The sequence below is a fragment of the Saccopteryx leptura genome, chromosome 6 (genome assembly GCF_036850995.1).
Source record: "Saccopteryx leptura isolate mSacLep1 chromosome 6, mSacLep1_pri_phased_curated, whole genome shotgun sequence".
In the NCBI taxonomy this organism is placed as follows: domain Eukaryota; kingdom Metazoa; phylum Chordata; class Mammalia; order Chiroptera; family Emballonuridae; genus Saccopteryx; species Saccopteryx leptura.
Window position 1 is genome coordinate 160,471,749 of NC_089508.1, and position 14,577 is coordinate 160,486,325.

General features: G+C 42.5%; 1 protein-coding gene across 1 annotated transcript in view; it reads left to right on the top strand.

Moving 5' to 3' along the window:
- Positions 1–14,577, top strand: part of KDM3B (lysine demethylase 3B) — a 97,794-nt gene that overhangs the window by 19,921 nt on the left and 63,296 nt on the right. Inside the window, exon 2 of the mRNA XM_066344757.1 lies at positions 13,321–13,488. Within this exon, the coding sequence (XP_066200854.1) occupies positions 13,321–13,488 (168 nt within the window). The remainder of the gene's footprint in view (positions 1–13,320; positions 13,489–14,577) is intronic.

The window sequence follows — 14,577 nt, forward strand, 5'->3', positions numbered from 1 at the left end:
TACCTCTTGTCAACTAACAGTGGTGCCAATTCAACACCAACATAAACCCCCTACTTGGTGTGCAGTGAAGAAAGAAACTATTTAGTGCAAAACAGCTCAATTGTGATACAGCAAGACTGGAATAGCTCTTAGCTTTAGTGTTTCAGCTCAGCCAGGGAAAGGCAGCATTTGGTGGAAATGGAAATTGCACTTCAGGAACCAGGGGGCGTTGGCTTATATAGTCAGGAGCCCCTGCCCCTGGTCTCTGATTGGTCTGTCCTCATGCAAATGAAGATTTCAAATTCTCACAGATTGGTCTAAAAGGCAACTGTCTTGATTGGTCATAATAGAGCTGCTCTGATTGGCCAGAACTGCACAGCTCTGATTGGATGGGGAAAACCTAAATCCTACGGATTAGAATAGAATTCCAGGAACTTCTTTAATAAGGGCTGGCTAAGATGTGAAAAACACAGGCAGTCAGGCAGTTCATCCTCAAGCTTCTCTGGGAAGTAAAGCATGCAGGAGAGGTCCTTGTGCAGAGATGGCTACTTGGCTCTCTCTTTTTTTTTTTTAATTTATTTAATTTGGCCTGACCAGGCGGTGGCGCAGTGGATAGAGCGTCGGACTGGGATGCAGAAGGACCCAGGTTCAAGACCCCAGGATAGCCAGCTTGAGCGTGGGCTCATCTGGCTTGAGTAAAAAAGCTCACTAGCATGGACCCAAGGTCACTGGCTCAAGCGGGGAGTTAGTCTGCTGAAGGCCCACGGTCATGGCACATATGAGAAAGCAATCAATGAACAACTAAGTTGTCCCAACAAAAAACTGATGATTGATGCTTCTCATCTCTCTCCATTCCTGTCTGTCTGTCCCTATCTATCCCTCTGACTCTCTCTCTGTCCCTTTAAAAAAATAAAAAAATTATTTAATTTGTATTTTTTCTAACCTAGAAGCGGGGAGGCAGTCAGAGAGACTCCCGCATGGGCCCTACCTGGATCCACTAGGCATGCCCACCAGGGAGTGATGCTCTACCCGTCGGGGGCCTTGCTTAGCTTTGGCTGGAGCAATTCAAGAGCCTGAGGCGGAGGCCATGGAGTCATCCTCAGTACCTGGGCAAACTTTGCTCCAGTGGAGCTTCAGCTTGGGGAGGGGAAGAGAGAGACAGAGAGGAAGGAGAGGGAGAAAGTGGAGAAGCAGATGGGCGCTTCTCTGTGTGCCCTGGCCGGGAATCGAACCTGGGACTTCCACACGCCCGGCCGATGCTCTACTGCTGAGCACACCTGCCATGGCTTGCTTGGCTCTTTTTTAAAATTTGAGCCCAGTTAGCCACCAGGAGCCCTTAGTGGTTTTTCTTCACCTCCTCCAGAGTTCACATACCCTGCTATTCCAATTCTCCTCCTGTCCCCAATCCCCCTTCTCCCCGCTAATAATCTACAACTTGCTCTTTTCCATATAATATACCTTAAAGGTGTTTTCATATTAGTCTATTAGATGTACCTAATTTAAAAAAACTTCTCTGTTACTTCGTAGTATGATTAAAGTCTGTTTAACCTTTCACCTAATTATAAAATATACTTTGTAATTTCTATTTTGACTTCCTGTTTAAATTGAGAATTGAGTTTTTCTCCCCCAGATGGCAGTATCTTTCTAAAAACATATTTTACCATGTCTTTTCCCCCCTCCCTTACAACTGTCAATGGCTCCTGCAAAGTCTGTGGCAGGGAACAAAATTTACATGTGTCCAGGAACTGGGCTTGTGAGACACAGCTGGGTGACAGCCCAAAGGGTGTAAGGGGGATTGGCAACTGGAGAGTATAGGCACTGTCTAAAGATGCACATTAGAATAAGTCAACAACAAAGAGGACACTGCTGGCAGAACAAGACATTTTTGCCACCAGGTTTTAATTTATTATCTTTTTAACATGCTAATCAGAGCCCTTTACACCTTGCTTAGTACTCTCTTCCTCCCAGAGCATTCAATCTGCTTTTATGTTTCTCTGCCTTTGCAACTACTGGAAAGTCTTTTTACCTTCTCTGCCAGAAAAATGCAGCTTGTTCTTTAAGACCCAGCTTGTACTACCTCCTCTGTGAAACTTTATAGTTTCCCATAGCAGATTCCTTCTCTATCCTAAAATAGCATGTTCAAATCTTTATTATTTCCCTTATTACATATCTCTGTAAAAATTTCTGTACCTCTCTGTTGGCTTGTCTGGGCTGTAATCTGCAAAGTGCTACCTTATTTACCTTGGTATTCTTGGTGATAACACACAAATATATAAGGCATTCTGTTTTTGTAGAGTGGGTGAATAAAATAATTTTATTAATTGAGGTAAGAATGGCCTTAAGGTGAACCAAAATCCAAACTGATATTAACAGGATTACATGATAAAGAAAGGCCTATATTACTCAGATTATTGGCATCTGATTTTACCAAATTTACGGTAATTTACTTGATTTTTTTCTTTTAATGAGAGGCAGGGAGGCAAAGAGACAAACTCCCACATAGACCAGGATCGGCAAGCCCTCTATAGGGCGATTCTCTGCCCATCTGGGGGGCAGCTGCTCCATTGTTTGGCCACTGAGCTATTTCAGTGCCTGAGGCGAGGCCTTGGAGCCATCCTCAGTGCCTGGGGCCAACTTGCTCAGCAATGACTGCGAGAGGGGAAGAGAGATTGAGAGAAGGGGTAAGGATGGAGAAGCAGATAGTCTCTTCTCCTTTGTGCCCTGACTGGGAATTGAACCTGGGACTTCCACACGCCGGGTGACATTCTACTGCTGAGCCAACTGGCCAGGACAACTTATTTGATTTTTAATGAATTTATTTGAGATTGACCTGGGACGCTGAGGACCCAGGTTTGAAACACCGAGGTTGCCACCTTGAGTGTAGGCTCATCTGGCTTAAGCCCAGAGTTGCTGGTTGGAGCGTGGGATCATGGACATGACTCACGGTCCCTGGCTTGAGGAAGGGGTCACTGGCTCAGCTGGAGCCTTCCCCACCATCAAGGCATATGTGAGAAAGCAATCAATGAACAACTGAAGTGCCCCAACAAGTTGATGCTTCTCATCTCTCTCCCTTCCTGTCTGTCTCTCTCTCACTAAAAAAAAATAAAATAAAATTGAGCCCTGGCCAAGTAGCGCAGCTGGTTAAAATATCATTCCGATACATGAAGGTCGTGGGTCTGTAAAGCCAGTAGCCAAGGCCACCGTCACAGCCGCCTGGCCCATGCAGGTTCGCATTGGATTCAGACAGTTGGTAAAGACACAACGGAGCCAAAAACTGGTGGGCCGTCATCTTTAATCCTAGCTTGCACCCGGTGGGCAAGTAAAAACAAACACTGGGCTCCAAAACCCACTCATTCAGGCCCTGGCTGGTTGGCTCAGCGGTAGAGCGTCGGCCTGGCATGCGGGGGACCCGGGTTCGATTACCAGCCAGGGCACATAGGAGAAGCGCCCATTTGCTTCTCCACCCCACCCCCCCCTTCATCTCTGTCTCTCTCTCTTCCCCTCCCGCAGCCAAGGCTCCATTGGAGCAAAGATGGCCCGGGCGCTGGGGATGGCTCCTTGGCCTCTGCCCCAGGCGCCAGAGTGGCTCTGGTCGTGGCAGAGCGACGCCCCGGAGGGGCAGAGCGTTGCCCCTGGTGGGCATGCCGGGTGGATCCCAGTCGGGCGCATGCGGGAGTCTGTCTCTCCCCGTTTCCAGCTTCAGAAAAATACAAAAAAAAACCCCCCCCCAAAAAACCCCACTCATTCAGTGCTCACAAAGCTACTGACTTTATCCGAGTTTCCTAGAATCAAAGGTTTCTAGCTCACTAGACTTATTCACCTCTGTTCCCATCTCCTTCCTTCTCCCTACACAATCTCTGCACAAACTGGCTTCTCACTCAACACTCCGCCATCTTGGCTGCTTCTCCTGGCCTCTTCCATAAGGCCTTTCTCTGCTCTCTCCTATCTAATGCTAATCTCAGGAACTAAGAGACAGCAAGGTCCTAGTCTGCTCCACTTTATAGTGCAGAAATCAAAACCTTTAATCCAATATACAAAATAGGGAAGTCTGTAATACAAAGTCACTTATCTGGGGCATGATGGGATTGCACCACCTCACATTAAAAAGGGTGGGAAAGGCCTAACCAGGCGGTGGCGCAGTGGATAGAGCGTTGGACTGGGATGCGGAAGTTCCAGGTTCAAGACCCCGAGGTTGCCAGCTTAAGCGTGGGCTCATCTGGTTTGAGCAAAAGCTCACCAGCTTGAGCCCAAGGTTGCTGGCTCAAGCAAGGGGTTACTCAGTCTGCTGAAGGCCCGTGGTCAAGGCACATATGAGAAAGCAATCAATGAACAACTAAGGTGTTGCAACGCGCAACGAAAAACTAATGGTTGATGCTTCTCATCTCTCTGTCCCTGTCTATCCCTCTCTCTGAATCTCTCTCTCTGTCTCTATAAAAAAAATTAATTAATTAAAAAAAAAAAAAAAAAAAAGGGTGGGAAAGGCTTAGTCCTAAAACCAAGCCCCAGGCTACAAGGATCCTGCCTGCCCATAGCCCCGCCCCAACACACACTAATATCACCTGGGCAACAGGCTTCTATGTGGACAGCGCCATCTTTAACAAAGTGAGCATAATATATTTTATCTGCCCAACAGGGTCCGATCCTTGGTCAGAGCACTTAAACTAGTCAACTAATGAATGCTTAATTGGGTGGAACAAGAAGTAGATGTAGCCCTGACCGGTTGGCTCAGTGGTAGAGCGTCGGCCTGGCGTGCAGGAGTCCTGGGTTCGATTCCTGGCCAGGGCACACAGGAGAAGCGCCCATCTGCTTCTCCACCCCACCCTCTCTCCTTCCTCTCTGTCTCTCTCTTCCCCTCCCACAGCCAAGGCTCCATTGGAGCAAAGTTGGCCCAGGAGCTGAGGATGGCTCTATAGCCTCTGCCTCAGGCGCTGGAATGGCTCTGGTTGTAACAGAGCAATGCCCCAGATGGGCAGAGCATCGCCCCCTGGTGGGCATGCCTGGTGGATCCCAGTCGGGCGCATGTGGGAGTCTGACTGCCTCCCTGTTTTCAACTTCAGAAAAATACAAAAAAAAAAAAAAAAAAGATGTTTTCTCTTTCTCTCAAATCAATAAATAAAAATAGAAAAAATAATTTTTTTAATGTCACTAAAATGAATTTAAATCACATATAGACCATAAAAGGAATTTTAAAATAAAACCAAGAGTTTTACTTCTAACTCTTTAACTAATAAAATATCTTATATCTTGCCTGGAATGCTAAGATTGGTAGTTTGAAACTCTGGGTTTTTCCGGTTAAGGCACATCTGACGAGCAATCAGAGAACAACTGAAGTGAAGCAGCAATGAATTGATAATTCTCGCTTCCCCCATACACACACAATCCTCTGTAAAATCAACCAATAATTTTATTTTTAAGTGAGAGAGACAGAAAGAGAGGGACAGGCAGGGAAAGACAGACAGGAAGGGAGAGACATGAGAAGCATCAACTTGTTGTGGCACTTGAGTTGTTCATTGATTGCTTTCTCATGTGTGCCTTGATGGTGGGGCAGGGCTACAGCTGAGCCAGTGACTATGAGGTCATGTCTAGTATCCCACACTCAAGCTAGTGAGCCCACGCTCACGTTGGTTGGTGACTTCGGGGTTTTGAACCTGGGTCCTCAGCATCCCAAGCCTATGCTCAGTCTACTGTGTCACCACCTGGTCAGGCTAAATAAAAATCTTTAATGAAATATTTTACATCTTGTCCTTGAGTTCCAGCTATAAAGTACTATTTGTTACTTTTAATGTAATAGAAAAAAATTTAAGACTTTTTAAAAACTCAGAACTGTTTTAGTCCTGTTCTGTTCACATCATCAACTTGGCTAGACCTGTAAAGCCAGTAGCCAGGGCCACCATCACAGCAGCCTGGCCCATGCAGGTTCGCATTAGATTCGGACAGACGATAAGAAACAACAGAGCCATGAACTAACTGGTGGGCCATTATCTTTAATCCTAGCTTGCACCAGGTGGGCAAGTAAAAATACACACTGGGCCCCAAAACCCCCTCATTCAGCGCTCGCGAAGCTACTGACTTATCAGAGTTTCTTAGAATCAAAGGTTTCTAGCTCACTAGCCTCATTCTTCTTTGTTCCCCATCTCCTTCTCTCTACACAAACTCTGCACTAACTGGCTTCTCTTTCAGTACTCCGCCATCTTGGCTGCCTCTCCTGGCCTCCTCCACATGGCCTTCTCTGCTCTCCTCTCTAATGCTAATCTCAGGAACCTTGAGAGAGCAAGCTCCTGGTCTGCCCCACTTAATAGTGTAGAAATCAAAAATTTTAACCCAATATACAATTATTGATTTTTTTTTTTTTTTTAGAGAGAGAGGAGTGAGAGAGAGAGACAGAGAGAGAGAGAGAGAAGGGGGAGGAGCAGGAAGCATCAACTCCCATATGTGCCTTGACCAGGCAAGCCCAAGGTTTGGAACCGGCGACCTCAGTGTTCCAGGTTGACGCTTTATCCCACTGCGCCACCACAGGTCAGGCCTAACCCAATATACAATTAAGGAAGTCTCTGATACAAAGTCACTTATCTGAGGCATAATGGGATTCCTCATGAGAGTGCACCACCCCACATCTAAAAGAGTGGGAAAGGCTTAGTCCTAAAACCAAGTCCCAGGCCAGAAGGATCCTGCCTGCCCACAGCCTGCCCCAGCACACCTTAATATAATCACGCCAATTCCAAGCAAGAAGGACAACTAATATCACCTGGGCGATGGGCTTCCACGTGGGCAACACCATCTTTAACAAAGTGAGCATAATATATTTTATCTGCCCAACACCATCTCTGACTTAATCCAACTATCACCATTGATTTTTATTAGTTTATACCACTTATTCCTGTCCTGGGGCTTGGTCATTACCATTTTACCAGTTCACATTCTATGTGCTTTGATCTGAAATGATTCTTTACCTTACATGTTCTAACTCTTTCCATTACTCTTAGTTGGAGGTGAAGCACAGTTCTAGGGCCAGAAATAAGCCTCATTGTTAGGAAAACACGTTTACATATATATATCCACATTCCATATTGTTCTCAAAACAAATTCATATTGTTTGCCTGGAGCTGTTGTTTGATCCCAGAACAAACAGTAATGTGGTTGTTGTCAAGTTAAACACTTCCATATTCTTTGCCCAGGCAGGTTAAGAGATAATTGCTCTGAAATTAGGTGAAATCTGGCTTTCAAATATTTCAGCTTTTCCCTGGTGTTTTTAGATACACTTTGTGATAATAGGATTCCTGAATATTAATTTTTAAAAGTTTAAGTTCTCGTGTACAAAGAGTAAAAATTGTGAGAGTTTTATATAATAACTTATTTTAGCATTGTTCTTAGACTTGTGTTTTGGTATGACAGAATTTTGTGACTCGTGTTGATTTTTAAAGTGGTTGGCAGATTTGAATATAGCATGTTACCTAGCTGTCCATCAATATGGAAACCCAGCTACTAGTTTTCTTTCTTTTTTTTAAGTGATAGGAGGGGAAATAGACTCCTGCACTCACCCCAGCCTGGATCCACCCAGCAGTGCCCTTCTGGGGCAGATGCTCGAATCAACTGAGCCATCCCCAGCACTTGGGCAGAAGCTCAAACCAACTGAGCCACTGGCTGCGAGAGGGGAAGAGAGAGAGGGGGAGAGAAGCAGATGGTTGCTTCTCATGTGTGCCCTGACGAGGGATCAAACCCGGATGTCTGCATGCTGGGCAGACTTTCTATCCACTGAGCTAACCAGCCAGGGCTGCACTGGTTTTCTAAGTGATGCCCAGTAGAGTACTGTCACTCAGTCAAATTCAGCCTGGGCATTGAACATTCTGTGTTCCTTTTCATGGCTTGCAAGGTAGTCTGCCCTCTAGCCATCACCTTCTGCCAACATCAGTTTTGAAATGGCACTACTGCTCTCTTGGTCTATGATTCAAAATCCAAGTCATTAAAAAATTTTTTTTCTGCCTGACCTGTGGTGGCGCGGTGGATAAAGCCTCGACCTGGAATGCTGAGGTTCCCGGTTCAAAACCCTGGGCTTGCCCGGTCAAGGCACATATGGGAGTTGAAGCTTCCTGCTCCTCCCCCTTTCTCTCTCTCTCTCTCTTTCTCTCTCTCTCCTCTAAAATGAATAAATAAATAAAAATAATTAAAAAAAATTTTTTTTCTTTTTTTTTTCTTTCTTTTCCTTTTTTTTTTTTTCTCTAAAAAATTTCCTTTTTCTTTACATCCAGATGGTAGAACTCATGGGTCACTTCCCTCCTAGACTCTCTGTCCCACTCCAGGTCATATTAAGAATGCACCCTAGGGGGACTGGGGCAGGTAGAAGACGTTAAAGGTGGGGGGGTGATAAAATAGTGACTGACGGAAGGAGAATTGACTTGGGGTCGTGAACACACTATTATATACAGATGATGTTTTATAGAATTCTACTCTTGAAACTTATTAACAATGTAATCCTAATTTAATTAAAATATATTTTTAAAAAAGAAAAAAAACCCACTCCCTATTTCTTCCTCCCTTCTAATTCATCTAAACGCACTGCTAGCTGAGTTTTCCTAAAACCAGCTGCTCTGTTTATATCTTGACCTCAATTTAAACTCTTTAATATCAGTTGCATATATACATATACACACATCTCCCATTGGCAGCTGAATAAAGTCAAAACTTTTATCCTACTACTCAAGATCTTTTCCATCAAATCTTAGTCCTGTGAGCCTCGGCTCCCTCTCCTTTCCCACAGCGTGCTGAAGCTCCTGGCCTCCTAGAACTTGACTCAGCCCGTGTCAGTCCCTTTGTATACCTGAAGTGATCTCCTACCTCTGAACATCCCCCACACTTTATTATTTTACTTTATTTTTAAGTACATTATTATCTTATAGCACATTATTGTCTAAGTAATGCTTTGCCTTTGACCAAACTGCTTTTGAATTCATTTATTTAACTTTCATAACCAGTCTATAAGGTAGGACAGATGTCTCTTATCTTGGAGAGGAAGTCAAGACTGAGGAGGGAAGGGTGACTTGCCCAAGATTTTTGGGGTTTTGGTTTGTTTTTGTTTTTGTTTTTGTTTTTAGCGAGAGACAGACACATATAAAGAGAAAGAGATGAGAAGCATCAACTCATATTTGCAACACTTTAAGTTGTTCATTGGTTGCCTCTCATATGTGCCTTGGTTGGGGTGGGGGGTAAACCCACACTCAAGCCAGATGAGCCTGTGCTCAAGTCCGTGACCTCAGGTTTCAAACCTGGGCTCTCAGCGCTCCAGGTTGATGCTCTATCCACTGCGTAACCACCTGGTTAGGAATATTTAAAAAAAAAAATTTATCTATTGATTTTAGGGAAAGAGGAAGGGAGAGAGAGAGAGACAGGAATATCGATCTGTTCCTGTATGTTCCTAACCAGGGATTGAACCTGCAAGCTCTGTGCCTCAGGACAATGCTTTAACCAGCCGAGCTGTTCTCAGATTTTGCACTTAAGAGAGAAGCCACGACTCAAATTCAAGCCTTGGAACATAAGCCCCATAAGTTCCTTTCTTGCTATTGCTACCTTTCTTGCTGCCTGAGTCTGCACTTAAATACAACTCTTTCTAGTAGCCTGCAAGTAACTTGAAGTTGTGCTTTATTCCCCTAGAACATATATGTACATATTATATAAAATATATTCATATATTACCTGACTGGTGGTGGTGTAGTGGCTAGACCAACCATGGCCAACAAATGGGCTGCGGGCTGGATGCAGCCCGTGTAATGAGTTTATGCGGCCCACGATTAAATTTTTAATATTCTCTGATACTTTAAAATCTCAGCTACTCAGAAGCAGAAGCATCTTTGATTATTGGAAATCGAGGTATTTAAGAAGATAGTGATAGGCGGAAATGAATTCCGCGTGTGACTAATCTAGGGGTAACTTCCAATAATTGGTCGAATGGATTTGCAATACTTCTTTATTTTTAAAAAAAATTCCATTATAAAGATTTACAACTTTTGTACTCATCTGTACTCAATACGAACTGTTTGACGTTTAGCGGCGATGTGAAACCCACATTCTTTTAGGCGGAGTTTGCCAGTGTGCACCCAAGGTCAAACAATTCGTTATTTTTGTGGTCAAGTGTGCTGAAGCAAGTGGCATTGTAGCATAGACAATAGCTGCAGTTGATAACTGAAAACGTGTCCAGGCTGTTTGTAAAATGAAATAATTGTTTTATTTGCGATATAACCCCTTCAAGCTCATTCTATTAATTATTGTTTCAATTGATTGCGATACAGTTTGGATATTTATGAGGTATGTAATTATATTTTTATTAAAATATTGTATATTAAATTTTTTTTCACTCACATTTATTCATAAACAAATTATATAATAAAATTTTGTTTACTTAAACAAATCAATTTTGTATTTAACATTTTTAAATTTTAATATTTCTTCCGGCCTGTGAAAAAAATTTTCTTTCTAATCTGGCCCAGGGGCAAAAATTGTTGGCCACGCCTGGGCTAGACCATTGAATTGGCACACAAAAGTTCCCCTGTTTGAAACCCTGAGCTCGTTGCCACCCGAGCATGGACTCAACAGCTTGTGCACGGGCTCTTTGGCTTGTGCAAGATCACTGACATGATCTCAAGGTCGCTGGCATGAGCAAGAGGTCGCTGGTTGGGCTTAAGCATTGTAGACGTGCCCCTCCCCTCCCCCCTCAGCCCCCTTCCACCCCACCCCATCCCACCCCACCCCACCCTGTTAGGGCACGTATGAGAAGCAACCAATGAACAACTAACATGAAACAGCTAGAGTTGACGCTTCTCGTCTCTCTCTTTTCCTGTCTCTTTCTGTCTAAAAAAATAAAATATAGTCTGACCTGTGATGTCCCAGTGGATAAAGTATCAACCTGGAACACTGAGGTCGCTGGTTCAAAACCCTGGGCTTGCCTGGTCAAGACACATATGGGAGGTGATGCTTCCTGCTCCTCCCCCATCTCTCTCTCTCTCTCTCTCTCTCTCTCTCTCTCCTTCTCTCCTCCCTCCTCCCCCTCCCTCCCCTCTCTAAAATGAATGAATAATATCTTTAAAAAAGTAAATAAAAAATATATATTTGTATTAAATATATAGTAGTACAGTTCATTGTTCTTTCTCTATAAAAATCCTGCTTTCTCTTTCTGATCCTTGTTTCTCCATCATTTTTTAAATTTAATTAATTTATTTATTTTAAGTAGAATTGAGGTTTACTTGGTATATTATAAATAATAGAACGAAGTTTATATAATGATTTTATTTTCTGGGATCAGTTTTTAGCAATGCACTTCAATTCACAGGTATTTTATTGCCTCTGAAGAAAATGCCTGACCAGTGGTGACACAGTGGATAGAGTGTTGACCTGGGACACTGAGGACCCAGGTTCTAAACCCCGAGGTCGCCAGCTGGAGGGTGGGCTCATCCAGCTTGAGTATGGGGTCATGGCTCAGCTGGAGGCCCTCCCCCTGCATGTCTGAGAAGCAATCAGTGAACAACTAAAGTGCCACAACTACTACAAGTTGATGCTTCGCATCTCTTTCCTTCTGTCTCTCCCTCTCTCTATCTCTCTCTGTCTCTCAAAAAAAAGAAAAAATAAATTAAGCCTGGTTTGGCTACTGAGCAGTGATGGTTCCACACTTTTTAAGTATGAGTATCCTCAATTTGCATATACTTGTAATTAATTTTATGTTGACTGATAAGAACATATATACCAACAAAAGCTGTTAAAAACTAACAATTTTAATGGGTTTGAATTTTATTCATTATATAATCATATTCGAAAAATAATAGTACATACACATACAAGAGCTCTAGGGTTCAACCTATAGGAAATGCTTTGTGCCCTTAGTACCTACAGATCCTGGCAATTCCATGGTTTCCAATTGGGAGTCACTGCTGTGGGATTCTGACATTGTCCTACAACACTCGTTGTTGCCTTAGGAAACTTCACATGGGAAATTTCTTAGAGAGGCAAGCATTTGGAAAAGAGTTCTTCCCTGATTAATTGCTTTATGTTTTCCTTTTAGACAGAACTATGCAACTGACCTCTCCATTTTTGGATTGGCCTTTAAAAAGGAAGCTCAGAGCCCTGATTGCATAGCTCAGTTGGTTAAAGCCTCATCCCAGTAGTACTCCAAGGTTGCAGATTTGATCCCTAGTCAGGGCACATATAGGAATCAACCTAGCAATAACAATAAATGGATGTTTCTCTCTCTCAAAAATTAATAATAAAAAATAAAAAGGAATCTCAGAGCCAAATATATCCTTCAGTTATATAACTACATAGATCCTTAGTACCTGCTTAAGTTTTCCCTTTTTACACTTTGGTAGTGACTTCCTTAGGTAGATTGGCCCTGATTTTTAAAATTTATGTTTTCATTTTTTATTGCATGTATTTCCCAAAAGCCAACTAAAATTCTTTGAAAATGAAGTGCAATATAAATAAATACTCTAGCCCTTATTTGGAACCAGTTACATTTTAGGCACTGGGCATATCTGTTTTAAATATTGATACTTATATGCATATGCACTGTTCTTTGGCCTATGTTTGTCTAACATGCTCAGAAGTCAGAATTTATATGGAAAAGCCAAACCTAAGCATACTATTTATTAAAAAAGTGTGATTTCATTGAATATGAATTACTTTTTTAAAAAAACTTAACCAATGTCTACTTAAATATATCTCAAAAAGTGGAGTATCTCTTCTGGGAGTGGAGGAAATGAAGCCTCATTGTGATGACAGCATGCCTTTGCTGGCAGATATGAAGTCACTGCTGGCAGTGGTGCATTAAAAATCTAGAACTAGGAGGGCAGCTTTTCTTTTTCTCAGTGTACATCCTTTTGAATTTTGTATTGTGTGTATATACCACCTGTTCAAAAAAATAATAAAAGAACTTTATGGTCATTTTCAGTCGAAGTATAAAAGATTTCTTTCTACCTATTGGGCTATGAGCTCCTTGAGACCAGGAAATGTGCTAGATTTCTCTGTGTATTCCTAAACCTAGCAAGTGCTTTATACATAGTTATCCCCCAGCTAGTGTGCATAGATGTGAATTGGAAACTCAAGAGTTAAAATTTCATTAGGATCTCAGGTAAAAATTAATGACTGTGGATAACTCATACCTCCTCCATTCTGTTCTTCCTTTCAGAATGAGGCTAGGACTAGCTACCAGACTCTGAAGTATGATTTTTTTTTTATTGAAATTCACTTAAAAAAAACTTAAAGACAAGTTAGTAGAATTTTTTCTATTCAGTTTTGAAAACATGGTTTATGTATGTTTATATAGTCCAAGTGTGACCTCCAAACTTTTTATCTCTCTTGCAGATCTTTGTAGAATTTGATGGCTGTAACTGGAAGCAACACTCTTGGGTTAAAGTTCATGCTGAAGAAGTTTTTGTGCTTCTGCTGGAAGGCTCTCTAGTATGGGCACCCCGGAAGGACCCCGTCCTTGTCCAGGGTACTCGAGTCTCAATTGCACAGTGGCCAGCCCTGGTGAGTTACTTTATTGGCTAAGAGTCTATTTGGACTGTATTCCCACATTATGAACTATGGCTGAACTCTTTAAAATTCCCCAAATACCAAGCTTTGTCTTTAACACACTTTTATTCTGAAGTTAGTACAAAAGCAAAAATTGAGAGAGATATTTTCTCCTGTATCTTCTGAAACCTTTATATTAAATAATATTTGATACTTTTTATTTCTAAGTAATTTTTCATCTTAGTCTTTTCTCTAGTAAGGTATGAAACAATGTTTATAATCCTTAAGGTATTTTTTCCATAGGAACTGTTTTATTCTTTTCCAGCTTTGTTGATACAATTGACATTTAACATTGTATAAGTTTGTGTATGATTTGCTATACATATATAATCTGAAAGATTACCACAATGTTAGTTAACATGTTCATTGACTCACATTGTTACTTCTGTGTGTGTGGCATGGGAACTTCTAAGATTTACTCTCTTTTTTTTTCCTGAAGTTGGAAACGGGGAGGCAGTCAGACAGACTCCCGTATGCGCCCGACTGGGATCCACCCGGCACGCCCACCAGGGGGCGATGCTCTGCCCATCTGGGGCGTCACTCTGTTGCAACCAGAGCCATTCTAGCGCCTGAGGCAGAGGCCATAGAGCCATCCTTAGCGCCCGGGCCAACTTTGCTCCAGTGGAGCCTTGGCTGCGGGAGGGGAAGAGAGAGACAGAGAGGAAGGAGAGGGGGAGGGGTGGAGAAACAGATGGGCACTTCTCCTGTGTGCCCTGGCCAGGAATCGAACCCGGGACTCCTGCACGCCAGGCCGACGTTCTACCACTGAGCCAACCAGCCAGGGCCAGATTTACTCTCTTTACAACTCTAAAGTATATAATACTTTTTATTAACTGTAGTATTATTAAATATAGTCATCATGCTTACAGTAAATTCCCAGAACTGACTCATCTTATGACTGATCACCTTTACCCATTTCTTCCCTCCCCCCTCCTCCTGGCAACCACTAGTCTACTTTCTGTATCTATGAGCTCAGTTTTTTTTGTTTTTTTTTAATTATTTATTTATTTATTTATTTATTTATTTATTTTTAAGTGAGAAAGA